The sequence below is a fragment of the Symphodus melops genome (genome assembly GCF_947650265.1).
Source record: "Symphodus melops genome assembly, chromosome: 4".
NCBI lineage: Eukaryota > Metazoa > Chordata > Actinopteri > Labriformes > Labridae > Symphodus > Symphodus melops.
Window position 1 is genome coordinate 24,444,508 of NC_136694.1, and position 13,757 is coordinate 24,458,264.

Below are 13,757 nucleotides of genomic sequence, written 5' to 3' on the forward strand. Positions count from 1 at the left end.
CCAAGAGGAATATGAAACCAGACGAAGTGACTAACAAAAAACGTTGAATGATTCCTTCTGAAATAGCAGTTATCAAGAGGTCTCAAACGAAAATGATCTTTTTTTGTGGAAATGTCTCCCTCCTCAGGGCAGGAAAGGAATTGCAACAATATAAAATCACGTATGCAAAAGTTTTTTTTTTTAAATCTTGAAAAATTAGTTTATTATTTTTCACACACATGAAAGAGTACAGTAATCTTTACATGATTTTGCAGCAGCGTCTAAATTTCAAGTATAACTCCAGATAATCGGTTACAATGTTTAATACAACAGCTCAAACAAATGGCAAATTACAAATACAAAAACACAAATAAATATAATCTACATTCACATCTGCTGCCATTACAGCAGTATTAGCGTAAAGGGTTTGAAGACTTTTTACATTTTGACAACATCCTGTATAAAAAAATCTGATGTTCCTAAATGTGACCCTGTGAGTCAAATAAAAAGGTACAGAAACGTGAAAAAAACATCTTTAGGCTCTGTTGACAGAGATCATCTTGAAGCCTCTGATGGTGGAGTTCATGTTTGTCAACGACAGACTCGCCTGCAGCATCCTTGTTCCCATCATGGTGGGGACAAAGGTGATTCTCTGCATCACTCCTCCACCTGGAAGAAGAGGAGGCATCCTACAGGAGGAAACAAAAACGAATGGAAGAGCGTTTAAAAAACGTGATCAATAAAAAAAAAGTACTTTTAGTTTAGCTAAAAATCAAATGGTTTATAGATAGTTTAAACATAGGAACCATTTAAGTTATATACTGTTTAATGACTGAAACAGGCTCCTTTTTTTATTCAATTGAAAATGTTGTCCCAGTTTAGTTCATGGCAGTCAAGAGAAAATCATTCCCTCTGAATGCCTTAACTTAGCACACATTTAAACATGACCCTTTTGTGAAGAATCATTGATCCTAATTTGCATGCAGCGGGGGAACATTTTATCATAGCCACACCTTAAACACTCAACGAGAACGTCAACAGAACAATACAAGTGTAACATTCCTCAACAAAGACACTCTGTGCTGCCCTGTAACGCACATTGATACTTGTTGAATGACTGCATTCCTTCGTTCATTCATTGTGCAGCTATTATTGATTTGCATGAATCACCGGGTATCTGAGACGTAGAAGGTAAAAAAAAAAACTTGATAAAAAAGACGAGTGCTGTTACCTGAACAGAACTTTGCCCTGGATCAGCCCGGCCCCAACCACAGTCAGTACTCCACTCACAGGGTGGGAAAATGGGTTAGTGAAGGTCACTGTGGCAGTTTGCTTTTTGTATGGCACGATGGCGTCCTCATCGACAATCTGAAAGAGAAATAAAGGAAAAGGAAATGACACCTCAGATTAATTTAACTGTCAATACTTTTTGTATTGTGCTTATGTGATTTGGAAAATTAACCAAAAGCAAAGATGCACTTCTGAACTGTAAAGGCTGTTAGCTTTTAATGCTTACCAGTCTGATTGAAAAAAAAAACAGCATCTTTATTAGTACTTTTGTCATCAGAATTTTGATGCATTTCTGTTGCTTTGCTGGTTGTCTGTGTTCTTTGTTTCAACCCGACATAATTGATATAATTCAGGATCAAAAAGGGCAAAGACTAGATGTGTTTTCACTTCATCATACACTCTTTTTAAAAGGAGATCAGTGATGTGAGTACTATTCACAATGTCTTGATCTGTTTTGGTTTATAAAGTACCTGGATGTTGAGCTGCGCACTTCCGATGTTGAACTCCTCTGAGGCAAGGACTCGGTTGTCGCTGTGCATGTCCTCCAGGACGACAGCCAGGTTTATGAGGTCATCTCCTACCACGTCCTCATACTCGGCCGGGAGGATCTGCTGGTGGAGAACTTTTTCTGGAAAAGGATTGAAGAGGACGGATATGTAAGCAACAACAGTGATTCAAAGGTGCACATTAAGGTCAGGGGGTAGGTGGGAAGTGGATTTACCTTCCATGGGGGCCAGTCTGATGATACCGTGGGTTTCCCAGAAGGTGTCTAAGGGGCTGTTATTGTATTCCTTTGCCTGGGCGTTCAGATGAACAGTCATCATTTTTATGTCATTCAGCTTGTTGATGATTCTCACAGTGAAGCGGATGGGATCTCCTGCAACAGGGTTTTTTTCCAGGTTCAGGTATACACGCACACCTGTAAAACAACCGAGGGGGGGGGGGATTTGAATGAGATTAAAAGTGTTTTCAAACAGATACAGAGAGTGATCAGTGTATTCAGACATTATAATTACCTTCACTCGAAGTTGAGTCGCCTGAACTTGAGGAACTTCTTGATGAAAGTGTTGAAGTTGGACCTGATTTGAAAAAATTGAAAGACAAATGAGCTAAATAAAGATTATACCACTTTTAATCCAACGAGTGTTTTGATTTAGAGATAAACAGATGTTTCTGTTTGTTTGTTTTCCTCTTACTTCTGATTGGTTTGTAGTCTCCTGTGATGTTCTGGTGTCTTGGGTAGTTGATCGCCTTGGTGCAGATTAAGGATCCCACCTTCTGTGTGTCTTTGTTGAATCCGACCACTTGATCCCCACTCAGGATGATCATGTGGATGTCGGCATTCACCTCAGCGTACACAAACGGCACGTCAAACGGCAGGTCTATACACCGATCTTTGATTGCTTTGACCGGGGCCGGGCCGCAACAGAACACGCCTATGACAAACAAGAGAAGAAAAAAAAAACGTTTATTGAAGTGTTTGTGCAAGAAAAAAGCACAGAGATGACTTAAGGAGGTAGGATTTTATTGTACACACCTCCACTCCTCTCCTGGGGGGTTGGGTCCAGAACCTGCCATCCATCCATTCCTGGTCCAAGATCTCGGCGGCTCATCCAGCACTCCACCCAGACATGGAAGTTCCTGTTGAAAAGAAACCACATTAAGACATTGGAGGGCATATAGACGATGATACAACAGGCCTACTATATGATAAGAAAATGTATGTGTTTGAAATGTTTTCAAAGGGGCTTAAAATGTGATGATGATTCCCTTTAAAAAAAAAACTGATCCAAAATAAAAATCCCCACGTACCAGATGCTGTCGTTGCTGCGTTTCAGCTTCTGCCCTTGCTCAGAGTAGTACTCCTCAATAACCAGGTTGTCATTCGTGTCGTGAGCAGAGTTGAAGTTTGTGACAACGCGGCAAGGAATGCCAAGAACTCTCATGACTGATTGATGTGAAAAAAAAAACCAGACAGATACATGCGTATACATGCCGTTAATATCTGAACATTACATCATGGAAAGAATGAACATGTCTGTGACGATGAGACGTAAAGTTCAAGCTGAGGTTAATGACTGATTTTGTTCTTACTGTCTGATAAAAAAAAAAGGTTTTTTTAATTACCTGTACACATGACAGCTGCAAACACCCAGCACTGTCCATACTTGACTGGGCTGTAACCTGACTCAGCCCACTGTTTCAGGATGTCCCCACTCCCAGTCCACAGGGAAGGATTCACCCCATCTTTAAAGTTACCGCTCCACTTTCCTTTCAGAACACCTCGATCGTCTTCACAGTTGATCTGAACATTTGGGGATTTTTTTAAAGAAAAAAAAAAAAAAGTCATCTTTGAGTTCACATAAGATCATAAAACAGTCAGGGACACTTCGCACATCCCCTGTGATGATTCTGATTCACCCTGACATCTTTATTGCCACTTCTTTTCACTGTGAGAGTGCAACAATTACAGTGATCCTTCAGGTTACTGTGTACTCTGAGTTCAGATCGCAGAAAGGCGTGTTTCAGTCTTTTCAATGTGCAGAACAAACTGTCCATTTCAAGTCACAGCATGTTTTTAATAAGCAGCAGTGCTTGTGTTTCCATGTGGAGAAAACAAAAACACATGCGAAACTGAACTCTGAGAGGTCGTGATTTATACGTTGTTTGTCAGTCTGAAATGTTATTATCATTCTGCTCTGAATGTGGTTGTTCTCACCATGGCAGACACGACCCGGCTGACGTAGACTGGGTTGTTGCGCTTTAGGTAGTCCTTTCGTCTGCTCTTTTGGTGCTGAGGGCTGACTTGGAGCAAATTCATGCACGCCTCCAGAACACCAGGCTCGTACTTCAGACAGAAAGAGAAGAGAGAAATTAATTCACAATTCTGATGTTTGAGGATTTTTTTTTTATGGACTGTTTTGTTTCTCAGTGTCTTGTAAATCCAGGTGGGCTTGGCCTATTAAAGTTTAAATAATAGTGAGGCCTCCGAAGGCTCAGGTAGAAAAAAAAAAAAAAAGCTGTTTGCAAATCCATTCCCATGGTTTTCAGATCTCTGTGCAAAGATTTACTATCTTTGGACACATGAATGCAAACTTTTCGTAACTGTGGATTCCTAGTATTATTTATTCTGTTGGTACACATGGATTTGTAAACCGTGGGAAATCACTTTTCTTTTTTTCTTTTTTTTACCTGAGCTTTGCAGGCCTCCGTACAGCTCTACAATAATACGATAAAGAGGCTGAATAAAGCAAGAGTAAAAACAAATCCCCGCAGAATTTACCTCTCGCGCTTCTTTCTCATTGAATGCTTTTTCACAAACGTGATCGACAGATTAGATTGTCATACCTGATCAAAGGACCATGGTCTTGATACAGGGTTCATAGCTGTCCCCATAAACAGCAACCCCGAGTCGTTCAGGACGTACTCCTCTCTCTGGTCCTCAAAGGGAATGTACACGGAGTCCTCTGCAAGAAACATCCAAAACGTTGTTCATCCAAAAGGAATACTTATATTTATTTCAAAGACTTCTGCTGCCATACACACTTTTACTTTGTCCCCCTTTTTTGAGAAATGGTGATGAATCCTTAAATCTCAGGTATACGACTCATTAAGCTGCACATATCAACACTGACTCTCATAAAAGGATCATATAGAGGTGATAAATAAATGCAGAGCATCATCATGATCTCATTCTGCCTCTCAGACTGTATTCCACAGTATATTTCTGATTGGTAAGCTCACTAAAAAAGTTGAACTAAACGTTTTCATGAACTTTAAGAAGCTGTCAGATGAATGAAAAGGGTCTCGTCCTTACCTCGACACCAGGGATTGCAGAGCAGGTTGAATCTGCCAAACACACGTCTCTTCGGTTTGCTCTGGGTGAACACACACAGCTGGAATCTGTAGCAGCCCACCGCGGCGGAGGCAGGAGGGGAGAGGAAGATGGAGGGGTTCATGAGGTCCAGGCCCTCTGGGTCCATGTAGGCTTTCCAATGACAGGACGACAGCTTTTTGGAGGAGGTGACAGGCATTACTACAAACAGTCGTCCTGAGGAGAAGGAAACAGAAAGAGAGTTAGGCAAAGGAACTTAAAATGTCATTTTAGCTTTTAAAACTTCACGTTATTTTTAAGGTCTACCTACCTAGCATAACTTTGATCCTAATGGAGTCAGTCTTAGAGTTGAAGGGTCGGCCCTCCAGCTGCAGGCTGATTCTGAACGGTGCTCCTCTCCGCACCACCAGGCCTTTGGAGCTACCGAAGTCCTCCGTCCTGTGTTTCCCCAGGTTCTCCAGTGTTTCCAGGTTGACATTTTTAATGATTAAGTCTGCAAGAGAAGAGAAAATATAATTACATTTCTGGAGAGTGCAAATGAATGAGTAGGAAACATCCCTCTTTGGAAAATCAAAGAGAAATAAATTGAGTTTCAGTGACAAAACAAGAAAAGAAAAAACCCTCACCTTCCATCTGTTAGTGTTTCTTTTGGCTGTGTCTTTGCTAATGTCGCTTCTGTTGCCCTCTCCAACTATTTAAACCTTTGCTGCGCCCTCTGAAAGCAGGTGGTGTGAAAGTGAACTGGTTTTGAAAGCACGCACCACCTAAGGACAAACCCCTCTCCTTTGTTCATGGTGTTCAGTGTCATAATAAAAAAAAAAAAAAAAAAAAAAAAAAAAGCATAGACTCTGCATGAGTAATCAGACTCACCCAGGCTAACAGATGAACAGTAACCGCAGGCAATTGCGTTAATCTGGTGAGTGGAAACTCTTGTAACATGATGAAAATATTTGCATCATCGATCAATCTATCAATCAATCCATCAAGCAATCTATCAATCAATCAATCAATCAATCCATCAATCAAACAATCTTAGTTTGTAAAGCCCAAATTCATAACAATTGACATAGAAACCAGCAGGAACACTTTTACATTGTATATATAATACATATTGAATATTTTCTGTTTCTTTGTGTCACTATTAGTGAGTTATTAGTTCAGCGTATGGAAACATAAATCTGCACTTTTGATCTTATAAAAACTTGATATCATTTAAGTTGGTTGTAAAAATGTAGCAGGAAGTGATCAAAGCTTTTGTTTGACACTCAACCCTGTTAAACTTTCACCTTTACCTTTGATTAAGCTTGAAATGACTCATTTAGTCCTGCATTTTTTTTCGTTCTTATTTGCTAATTCAGACATGAATTTCGTTATCTCAACAGACTTTTTGACTTGGTCTGTTGTCGGGTGATTGTTTCAATAATGCATAAGAAGTCAGTTGAAATGATGCAGATGATCATGACTTGGGAAACTAGGTCTGAAAAAATTAAGACTTTAAAATACAAAAATGCAAAAAATCTTAATAACCAATAACCAACCATCACAATTTGTTTGGACTAAGCATCCGCACATTCTCCGGTTTGTTCTTTCAAACTATCACTGTGAACTAAATCTGAATAAGTAAACTACAATTCTTCTGAAAATGGAAGAGAGGGGCAGGGTAGACAAGGGTGTTCCAAAGTCAAGCCTACTGAGGGTGTATTTAGGTTTCACCAGTTAAATTTCAAAAATGGGTCCGGTTAAACATTCAAGGCTGATTCATGAAGTTCTCAATGAAGAGAACATCTTGTCCTGAGTAGACACCATCACAGAACACCAAAGTCAAAGGCGAAGTGAACATATACTGGGCGGACAGGTTGAGATGACAGCAAATCATACACTTTGAACAGGACCTACTTCAGAATCACAGTATAGTAGTACTGGTCTGAAGACTCCACAGTTATAAGTACATTTTATCCTTCAGGTATTGATTGGGCCAAACATCTGTCTCTCTCAAGTTGACAACAAATACTGTATACTGTAGGTCACGTTATTGGCAAAGTAGTGCTGTATGAGCTGAGGCATGGAGGAAAAAACACAGCACAACACAGAACAACACAGAACAACGCCCATTGGCTGATGTCCATCAATTTAATGATGATGTGTGCAGACGCCGATCATATTCTCCAAAAGAAAAGGCACCCGAGCTCACGTGCAAAGTGAGAAGTTGTGCATCATAGATCTATGATGCACAACTTTTCACTTTTTTTTATTTGCCATATATGGCAACCAGCAGGAGTAGTATCATTCAAGGTTAGAAAAAACAAACCTGACAATGTTTTTCTGGCATACAGTATGTTTATCTAAAAAGCTCACATACTTTTACTGTAGAGTTCATTTTACTCCATGTGCTGTTCAACCTCTACGATTTTAGACATACTGTGCAATAAACTAACATTGTTTTGGTTCACATGACAGTTTTTCTTTTGTCACCAGGTCACGTTCTTGGCAAGAAATAATGCTTCATGAAGCGTGTATAAAATATGCAAATTAAAACAAACCACACGCACACCCTGGAATTGATAATAGAGTCTGCAAGTCCATACATGCAAAGAAATGCATCATTGATATGATAACTAATCGAAGCTATACAGTATATCTTTCAGATGCTGGTTTTAATGCTGCCCAACCTGCAGGTTCTAATGTCTGCTGACAAATTTTTCAGGTTTTTAGTGACAAGATTGAGACTTTTAGGGGACCCACACCTCACTCTCTTTGCATTACGTCACTTTCCCTTGTTCTGCTGTTTTTAAACAGTTGAAACAAATAATCGATCATCCACAGTAAAACCTTTTAAACCATTTAAAGCCTCCAAAAGAAGTTTTGGAGGCCAACACCAAAGAAACATCAAGGCAATTTTAAACAGTAGCCATGCCTGTGGTTTAGATCCAGTTCATTTTAAGCATGTTATCCTGCAGCCAGTTAAAAAAAAAAGAAAAAGAAAAACTCTCCAATTTTAGACCAATTTTGAAACTCCTCTTCCTTTACTTACTTTCACCATAGTGGTAATGACTTTAAAGTTAATTTAAATTGGAGAATCGCTTTCTCTCATACTGCCACAGCAACACTAAATAACACAATTCCCTTTGCTCATTATTTGGATCTTTACCATGCTAAATGCAAAACTATCTTTATTGGTGTGATCTATGTTGGTGAAACAACAGATGTTATCTGCTATGAAGTAGACGTAAAGTCATTCACCAGATGAGTTCAAGATTTGTCCCTGGTGGTGCCAAAAGAAATGCCAAGTCATTCGAGTTAATCCTGGATGTCTTTGGCAAATTGGATGACAAATGCCTAAAAACAATCATGGCTGTGCATTCAATAATTCTTAAGTTAATATGGACTGAAACTGTCCATTGTGCCAACTGATCATTGATAACTGCAGCTAAAGTTTGGTATTACATTTCTCAGTAATGTTCTTTAAAATGTACATGTAACAAAGTCTGACATTTAACCCAATGATATAGAGACATATGACAGATGTTCTATAACCACTCCTGGTGTGACACAGTCGATGGTCATCCTCCAAAAATGCGATCCCTTTGATATACTATACAAACCTGTTATCGGCGTCTTCAGTTGCCCTACCCCTTGAACTTGAATTGCACAATCAAGCTTTTGGTGAACAAGATTATTGATACTGTGAAGGAATTAGCTCCATGTTTACTTTGCGCCCATTCTGGAAGATCAACATCAAGGTAACAGGAAGTTGGCTGATAGGGGTTCTACACAGTCACAAATGTGAGCTTTGATTTATTGCCTTCTTTTTATTATTCATCCAATACAATGTTTCCTCCATAAAAGCTGCCTGTTGAAGAGGTATAACCACAAGTGATTAAAAAAACACACTACAGTGAGAATGTTTGTGGGCAATCAAATTCGTGTACCACCCCTGCTAGTTTTTCTATCTATCTCTATTCTAGACAGAAAGGATGTTATTCTTAGTGCGTAAACACCGATGTTGGCTGAAGTTGGTTGGCTGAAGGCTTACTCACTGTAAATTTCTTCAGGGTGTTTTGACTGATGCGTCATTCAGTAGCTCATCTTGCCTAAAACGTGACCTTTTTTTCTGCTTTGCAGACTCAAGAGAGATTGGTATCCAACCAAAACAAAGCCCAAACTAGAATCTACCCTTAATTAAAGTGTTATTTTTCTATCCAGTTAAAAATCACTATCTATTATTGACTGATTGATTGATAGAACTATGTCAAACATTGACCACATTTGACAAACATTCAAACACCAAACACACATTCAGAGGCCTTAAACATGCTTTGATCTGGGATTCAGCTCTGCATTCAATTTTAGAATTGACTGGAATACAACCTCTAGATTCAGGAAGCATGTAAATGGAGAATAAAAGGTCCACAAATGGAGCTCTGGGGGACTTAACATGGGAGAGCAGCCGGGGAGGATGGAAAACTTGGCCAGTCAGAGCAGAGTGGTTCCTTTAAAACAAATACAGCTCTCTAGATAATAAATTCAAATGTTATAGTCCATTGTGTTGAAAGCAGCTGTGAGATCTAAAAACACAGGAATGGCTGATTCCCCACAATCTGCAGTTATTAAAAGGTAATTAAAAAGTGCAGTTTCAGCGCTATACAACCAGATGAGAACTCTTCAAGGATGCATGTCGTTTTTTAAAAAGTTTGAAGTCGAATAAAAAAAAAAACTTTTTCCAAGACTTTGTAAAGTAAGGAAAACAGTTAAACACAATGGATGTGGGTTTTTTTACATTTATAAAAGCCTCAACACACCTTTGAGCCAAAATTTAGCGCATTCTCAGCAGGGCAATATGAGATACTACACTATTTTGCCAGTTGAAAAAGTAAATAACAACTGCACTCTCAGCAGTCAAAAATGAAATGATGACTTCTGGCGGAGCGAAAATGAAAAGAACGATGTATCTGTTTCTAAAACATTTGATCAACAGACAAGGCTCCGGGAGGAAAGCACAGGCTCAAGGTTCAGTGATGAAGAGGTGCAGCTTTGGGTAGAGGGATGGGGGGATGAAGTAATGAGGATGCACACGAACCAACAAACTCAAATTGAAGAATCTGAATCTAAAATTAAAACTACATACTAGTGTCGGCACAAACCTTAAAATAACATATGTTTTCACAATGTTACATAATTTAGTTTGGATAGATATTATGAAATCGATGAACCTTACACGCCGGAATGAAGTTGGACTTCCTTAAGCCCTCATTTATTATATAATAATGTCACACCTTTAGTGTTGGAAACATTAGTAATTTCACAAAAACTTCCAACATGCATGTCCGGTATTTCCTGTGCAGGGGCAGGATTCCAGGTGTTTGAGAGAAAGTCCGACGTTATTAGTCACAACACACAAAAGGAAAGCTCAACTCTAACAGAACTCAGACTCCTATAAATCATCAAGGTCTTCTTATAATCTTTATTCTGTTTGATAGAAAAGTGCTACATTTGAACATCACTGTTTCTAATGAAAATAAAACAGCTGCCATTATTCTACAGTCATTTTAGTTTTCAACCTTTTTAATTTACATACAAGGAACCCAGGAAGTTTGTTAACCAATGATGGTGCGGATATTGGCTGATCGTTGCGTAGCGGCAGGTTCACAAGACGTAAAAGCATTTTGGCCTCTTGTGGAAAAAAATGTTGTTTTTGTCTGTTGTTTTTGGTAACATACTCCTGTAATTTAAATCACACAATGTCACAATCACTCAAAGATCAACAGGAATCATAGTGGACACTGCTACATACAGCTGTAAGATCACACAGCTTAGCAGTGTGCTGCTGAACATACATTATTTATATTAAACATTCAACAAGTAAAGTTGAAACTTAATTCTGGCAATAATTACAAAAGGCAACAATTAATATTGGAATAATTAACAAATACATAATGATGCATTATTGTGTTGTGGAGAGCTGGAGAACGAAGGCTTCATTTCTGAGCAGCAGTTCTTGGCTTATTATAAACAAGGAAGTCCGAGATGTCATGCCACACGTTGCTGTCGTGGTAGAGGTAGTTCATTGAGGACTGCAGAGACGGCTGGAGGGTGTGTGGGTAATATTCAAACAGCCACAAGACAATGCCCCACACCAACGTGGCAAAGAGTGGGAAAGGGTCGTGTTTAGGCTGCGGGATGAGACCTTTCTCCACAGCCAAGCGAGACAAGGCAAACAGGATTCGAGACAGCAGGTACATGTTGATCTGGAAGAGGGGGGAAAAAAGAGAGTTTAAATGGAGACATTTCACAAAAGCAGGCTGAGATTTGAACAATGTGATCAGGAAGAGCCATCATAACAAGAGGAGATTTATGAACAACAGGCTCATCGTACCTGACTATTGATGTTGTTGTTATCTCCGAAAACTAACCATCCTCCGACACAGGCAGCCAGGAAGGTGTGAGACTGCAAACTTTTTCCCTGGACCTTTTCCTGCAAGGCTTGCAGTCCTTTGTATGTGAACACAAAGTAAGCCAGGTTGCGGGAGTGGGTGTAGGTAGCCTTCAGAATGGCTTTGAGCTTGTCCTTCAAACTATAAAAAAAAGAGATGAACACATGTTCAGAAAAACAAGAACAGGGGCATGGGGGAGAGTGTTGTCATAGCAACGTGCTGTCTAAATTCAGCTTCCAGCTCTTACCTGCCGCTTCTGAAAAGAAATGTCATGACGAGGGCATGTGGTGCTCGGATTTTTGCCCCATATCTGAGAAATTAAAAAAAACAGGTGTTAATGCTGCATGGAAACAAAACTGGCAACAACACAGGGTCAGTGCAGTACTCAGACCTTCTGCCAACATCAACATTTGCCATGAATAAAGTCACCCTATTGGCTCCATGAAGCCAAAGGGTGACTGCCACTGTAAAACTAACTTCAAGCTGATAAGCAAAAGTCATTTCTGTCCCCCTCTCTCCTAGTTCCGCTAGATACAAGGTTTTAGAAAGAATATTGTTAACTCACACGGCGCCATTTCTGAATCCCTTCAACACTGCCAACGCCGTTTTATATCTCTCCTGTTGTAGTAGATTATTTACAGTATACAGCAAAGTGTTTACAAGCTCGGGACCTGCCATGACTTTCAACGGAGCCGACGGGACATAAAACAATGTCGCACCCGCATTCCCGTATCGTGTGTCACAGTTAAACTTCGCCGTGCTGCTACATTATACATCGGGTTCCTATCTTAACTTTACTGCTGTTACAGTCTATGTATTCTGTTTTTGTATAAATTAATGAATAATGTTTTTAAGACGAAACTGGGTATTTTGATACTTGTGTCTCATACCAGACTATGATGCTTAATAATGGTTGTATTATTACACACAGACTGTTATATTCAGATAGCAGCCTACATGAGTCATAAACAGAAGCTGGCTGGAGGGTGTACGACATTGTGTCATATTTAAAGAGTGAAAACAGATTTAATCACATGTGAAACTTCGAAACAATAAAAAGTTGTTCACAAAAAAAACATGTGAAACGAATGTACTGAAACAATATTCTTGAAATACCAGCTTGTTGATACTGTGCTTTAGATAGAAGAAATATCTTCCCATTTGTCCCCACTATTTCTTGTACTTATTGCTTTATATCTTATTTACGTTCCTTATTTTATTCATATCTCGATTGTACATTAATAAATACTACCTCTATACTGTGTTAGTACAACTGTAACAATGATTTCCTCCCTGTAATTAATAAAGTATTTCTATTACTGTCATTGAATAATAAGTGTTTAAAACCAGCCTTTGGTGATAAACAGAACGTTTAACACATCCGACCATTTTTTTAAAAACAATCTTTATTGTAATATTTAAAAAAAAATGTATTGTAAAATGTACAATACATTTTTACAATGTAAATGTATTTCCATGTACTTGTGTAGGGCCTATCATCACGATCTGTCCGCAAGCCCTTCTCTCAGTGATTATTTAAAGTTGTGAGACTGACTTACCTGCTCAATGTGTTTTCATGTATTAAAAGGACAATCTGCAAAAACACAACGTATTTGCCTTTTACCTAAAAGAAATAAAACAAAAGTAATATGTGCTGTATATTGTAAAGTGTCACATAAACTTGCAGAGGTAAGGAATGAACAATTTTCAGGTTTTCTGCAGGAGCCCAGTGTTTCGATCATTTTATTGTTATTTTTTTCCCTCAATCAATCCTGTCCACTGTATGTTACACGAAGCCCATCTTCCAAATAAATAGTCCTCAACCACTGACTTTGCCTGATTAAAAAATGTCAAGAGCCTAAAACAAAACAAAACAGTGATAACACTATCAACATGATTTACATTTCAATCCATACATCAAAACAAAACACCAGTTTGCATATTTCTATACATTTAATTGCTCCATGATCTGGAACACATCAGTGATTAAAACAGTGAAGTGGTTTATTCAACACATTTGGAGTGTAGAGGTGCTATACTAAGAGTTTGTATCTTTTAAGTATAAACAGGGTTTCTTTTTTAAAGTCTTACAAAGATCTTTTCACTCGTATGTGTGTATTCAATCACTGTGAGTACAGGAAAAATGTGGAGGATTGTGAAACATCTTGCATGTTCATGAAATGATCAATAACTGGTATCGACTGAGTGTAAGTACATCATCG

At 38.8% G+C, this 13,757-nt stretch overlaps 2 protein-coding genes across 2 annotated transcripts; both read right to left on the bottom strand.

The window, feature by feature from the left end:
- Window positions 1-245: 245 nt before the first annotated feature.
- Window positions 246-5,810, bottom strand: tgm5l (transglutaminase 5, like). The gene is made up of 14 exons (XM_079342382.1): window positions 5,731-5,810; window positions 5,415-5,597; window positions 5,087-5,320; window positions 4,618-4,736; window positions 3,989-4,117; window positions 3,397-3,574; window positions 3,082-3,217; window positions 2,807-2,910; window positions 2,466-2,705; window positions 2,286-2,348; window positions 1,991-2,188; window positions 1,740-1,897; window positions 1,211-1,347; window positions 246-668 (listed from the first exon to the last, which is right to left on the bottom strand). Exons 1-14 carry the CDS (start codon window positions 5,735-5,737, stop codon window positions 515-517), a joined length of 2,040 nt encoding a protein of 679 aa, XP_079198508.1. The 5' UTR covers window positions 5,738-5,810; the 3' UTR covers window positions 246-514.
- A 4,735-nt stretch (window positions 5,811-10,545) lies between these two features.
- pxmp4 (peroxisomal membrane protein 4) lies at window positions 10,546-12,287 on the bottom strand. The gene is made up of 4 exons (XM_079341570.1): window positions 12,101-12,287; window positions 11,783-11,845; window positions 11,478-11,676; window positions 10,546-11,349 (listed from the first exon to the last, which is right to left on the bottom strand). Exons 1-4 carry the CDS (start codon window positions 12,211-12,213, stop codon window positions 11,080-11,082), a joined length of 645 nt encoding a protein of 214 aa, XP_079197696.1. The 5' UTR covers window positions 12,214-12,287; the 3' UTR covers window positions 10,546-11,079.
- Between the last annotated feature and the right edge of the window lie 1,470 nt (window positions 12,288-13,757).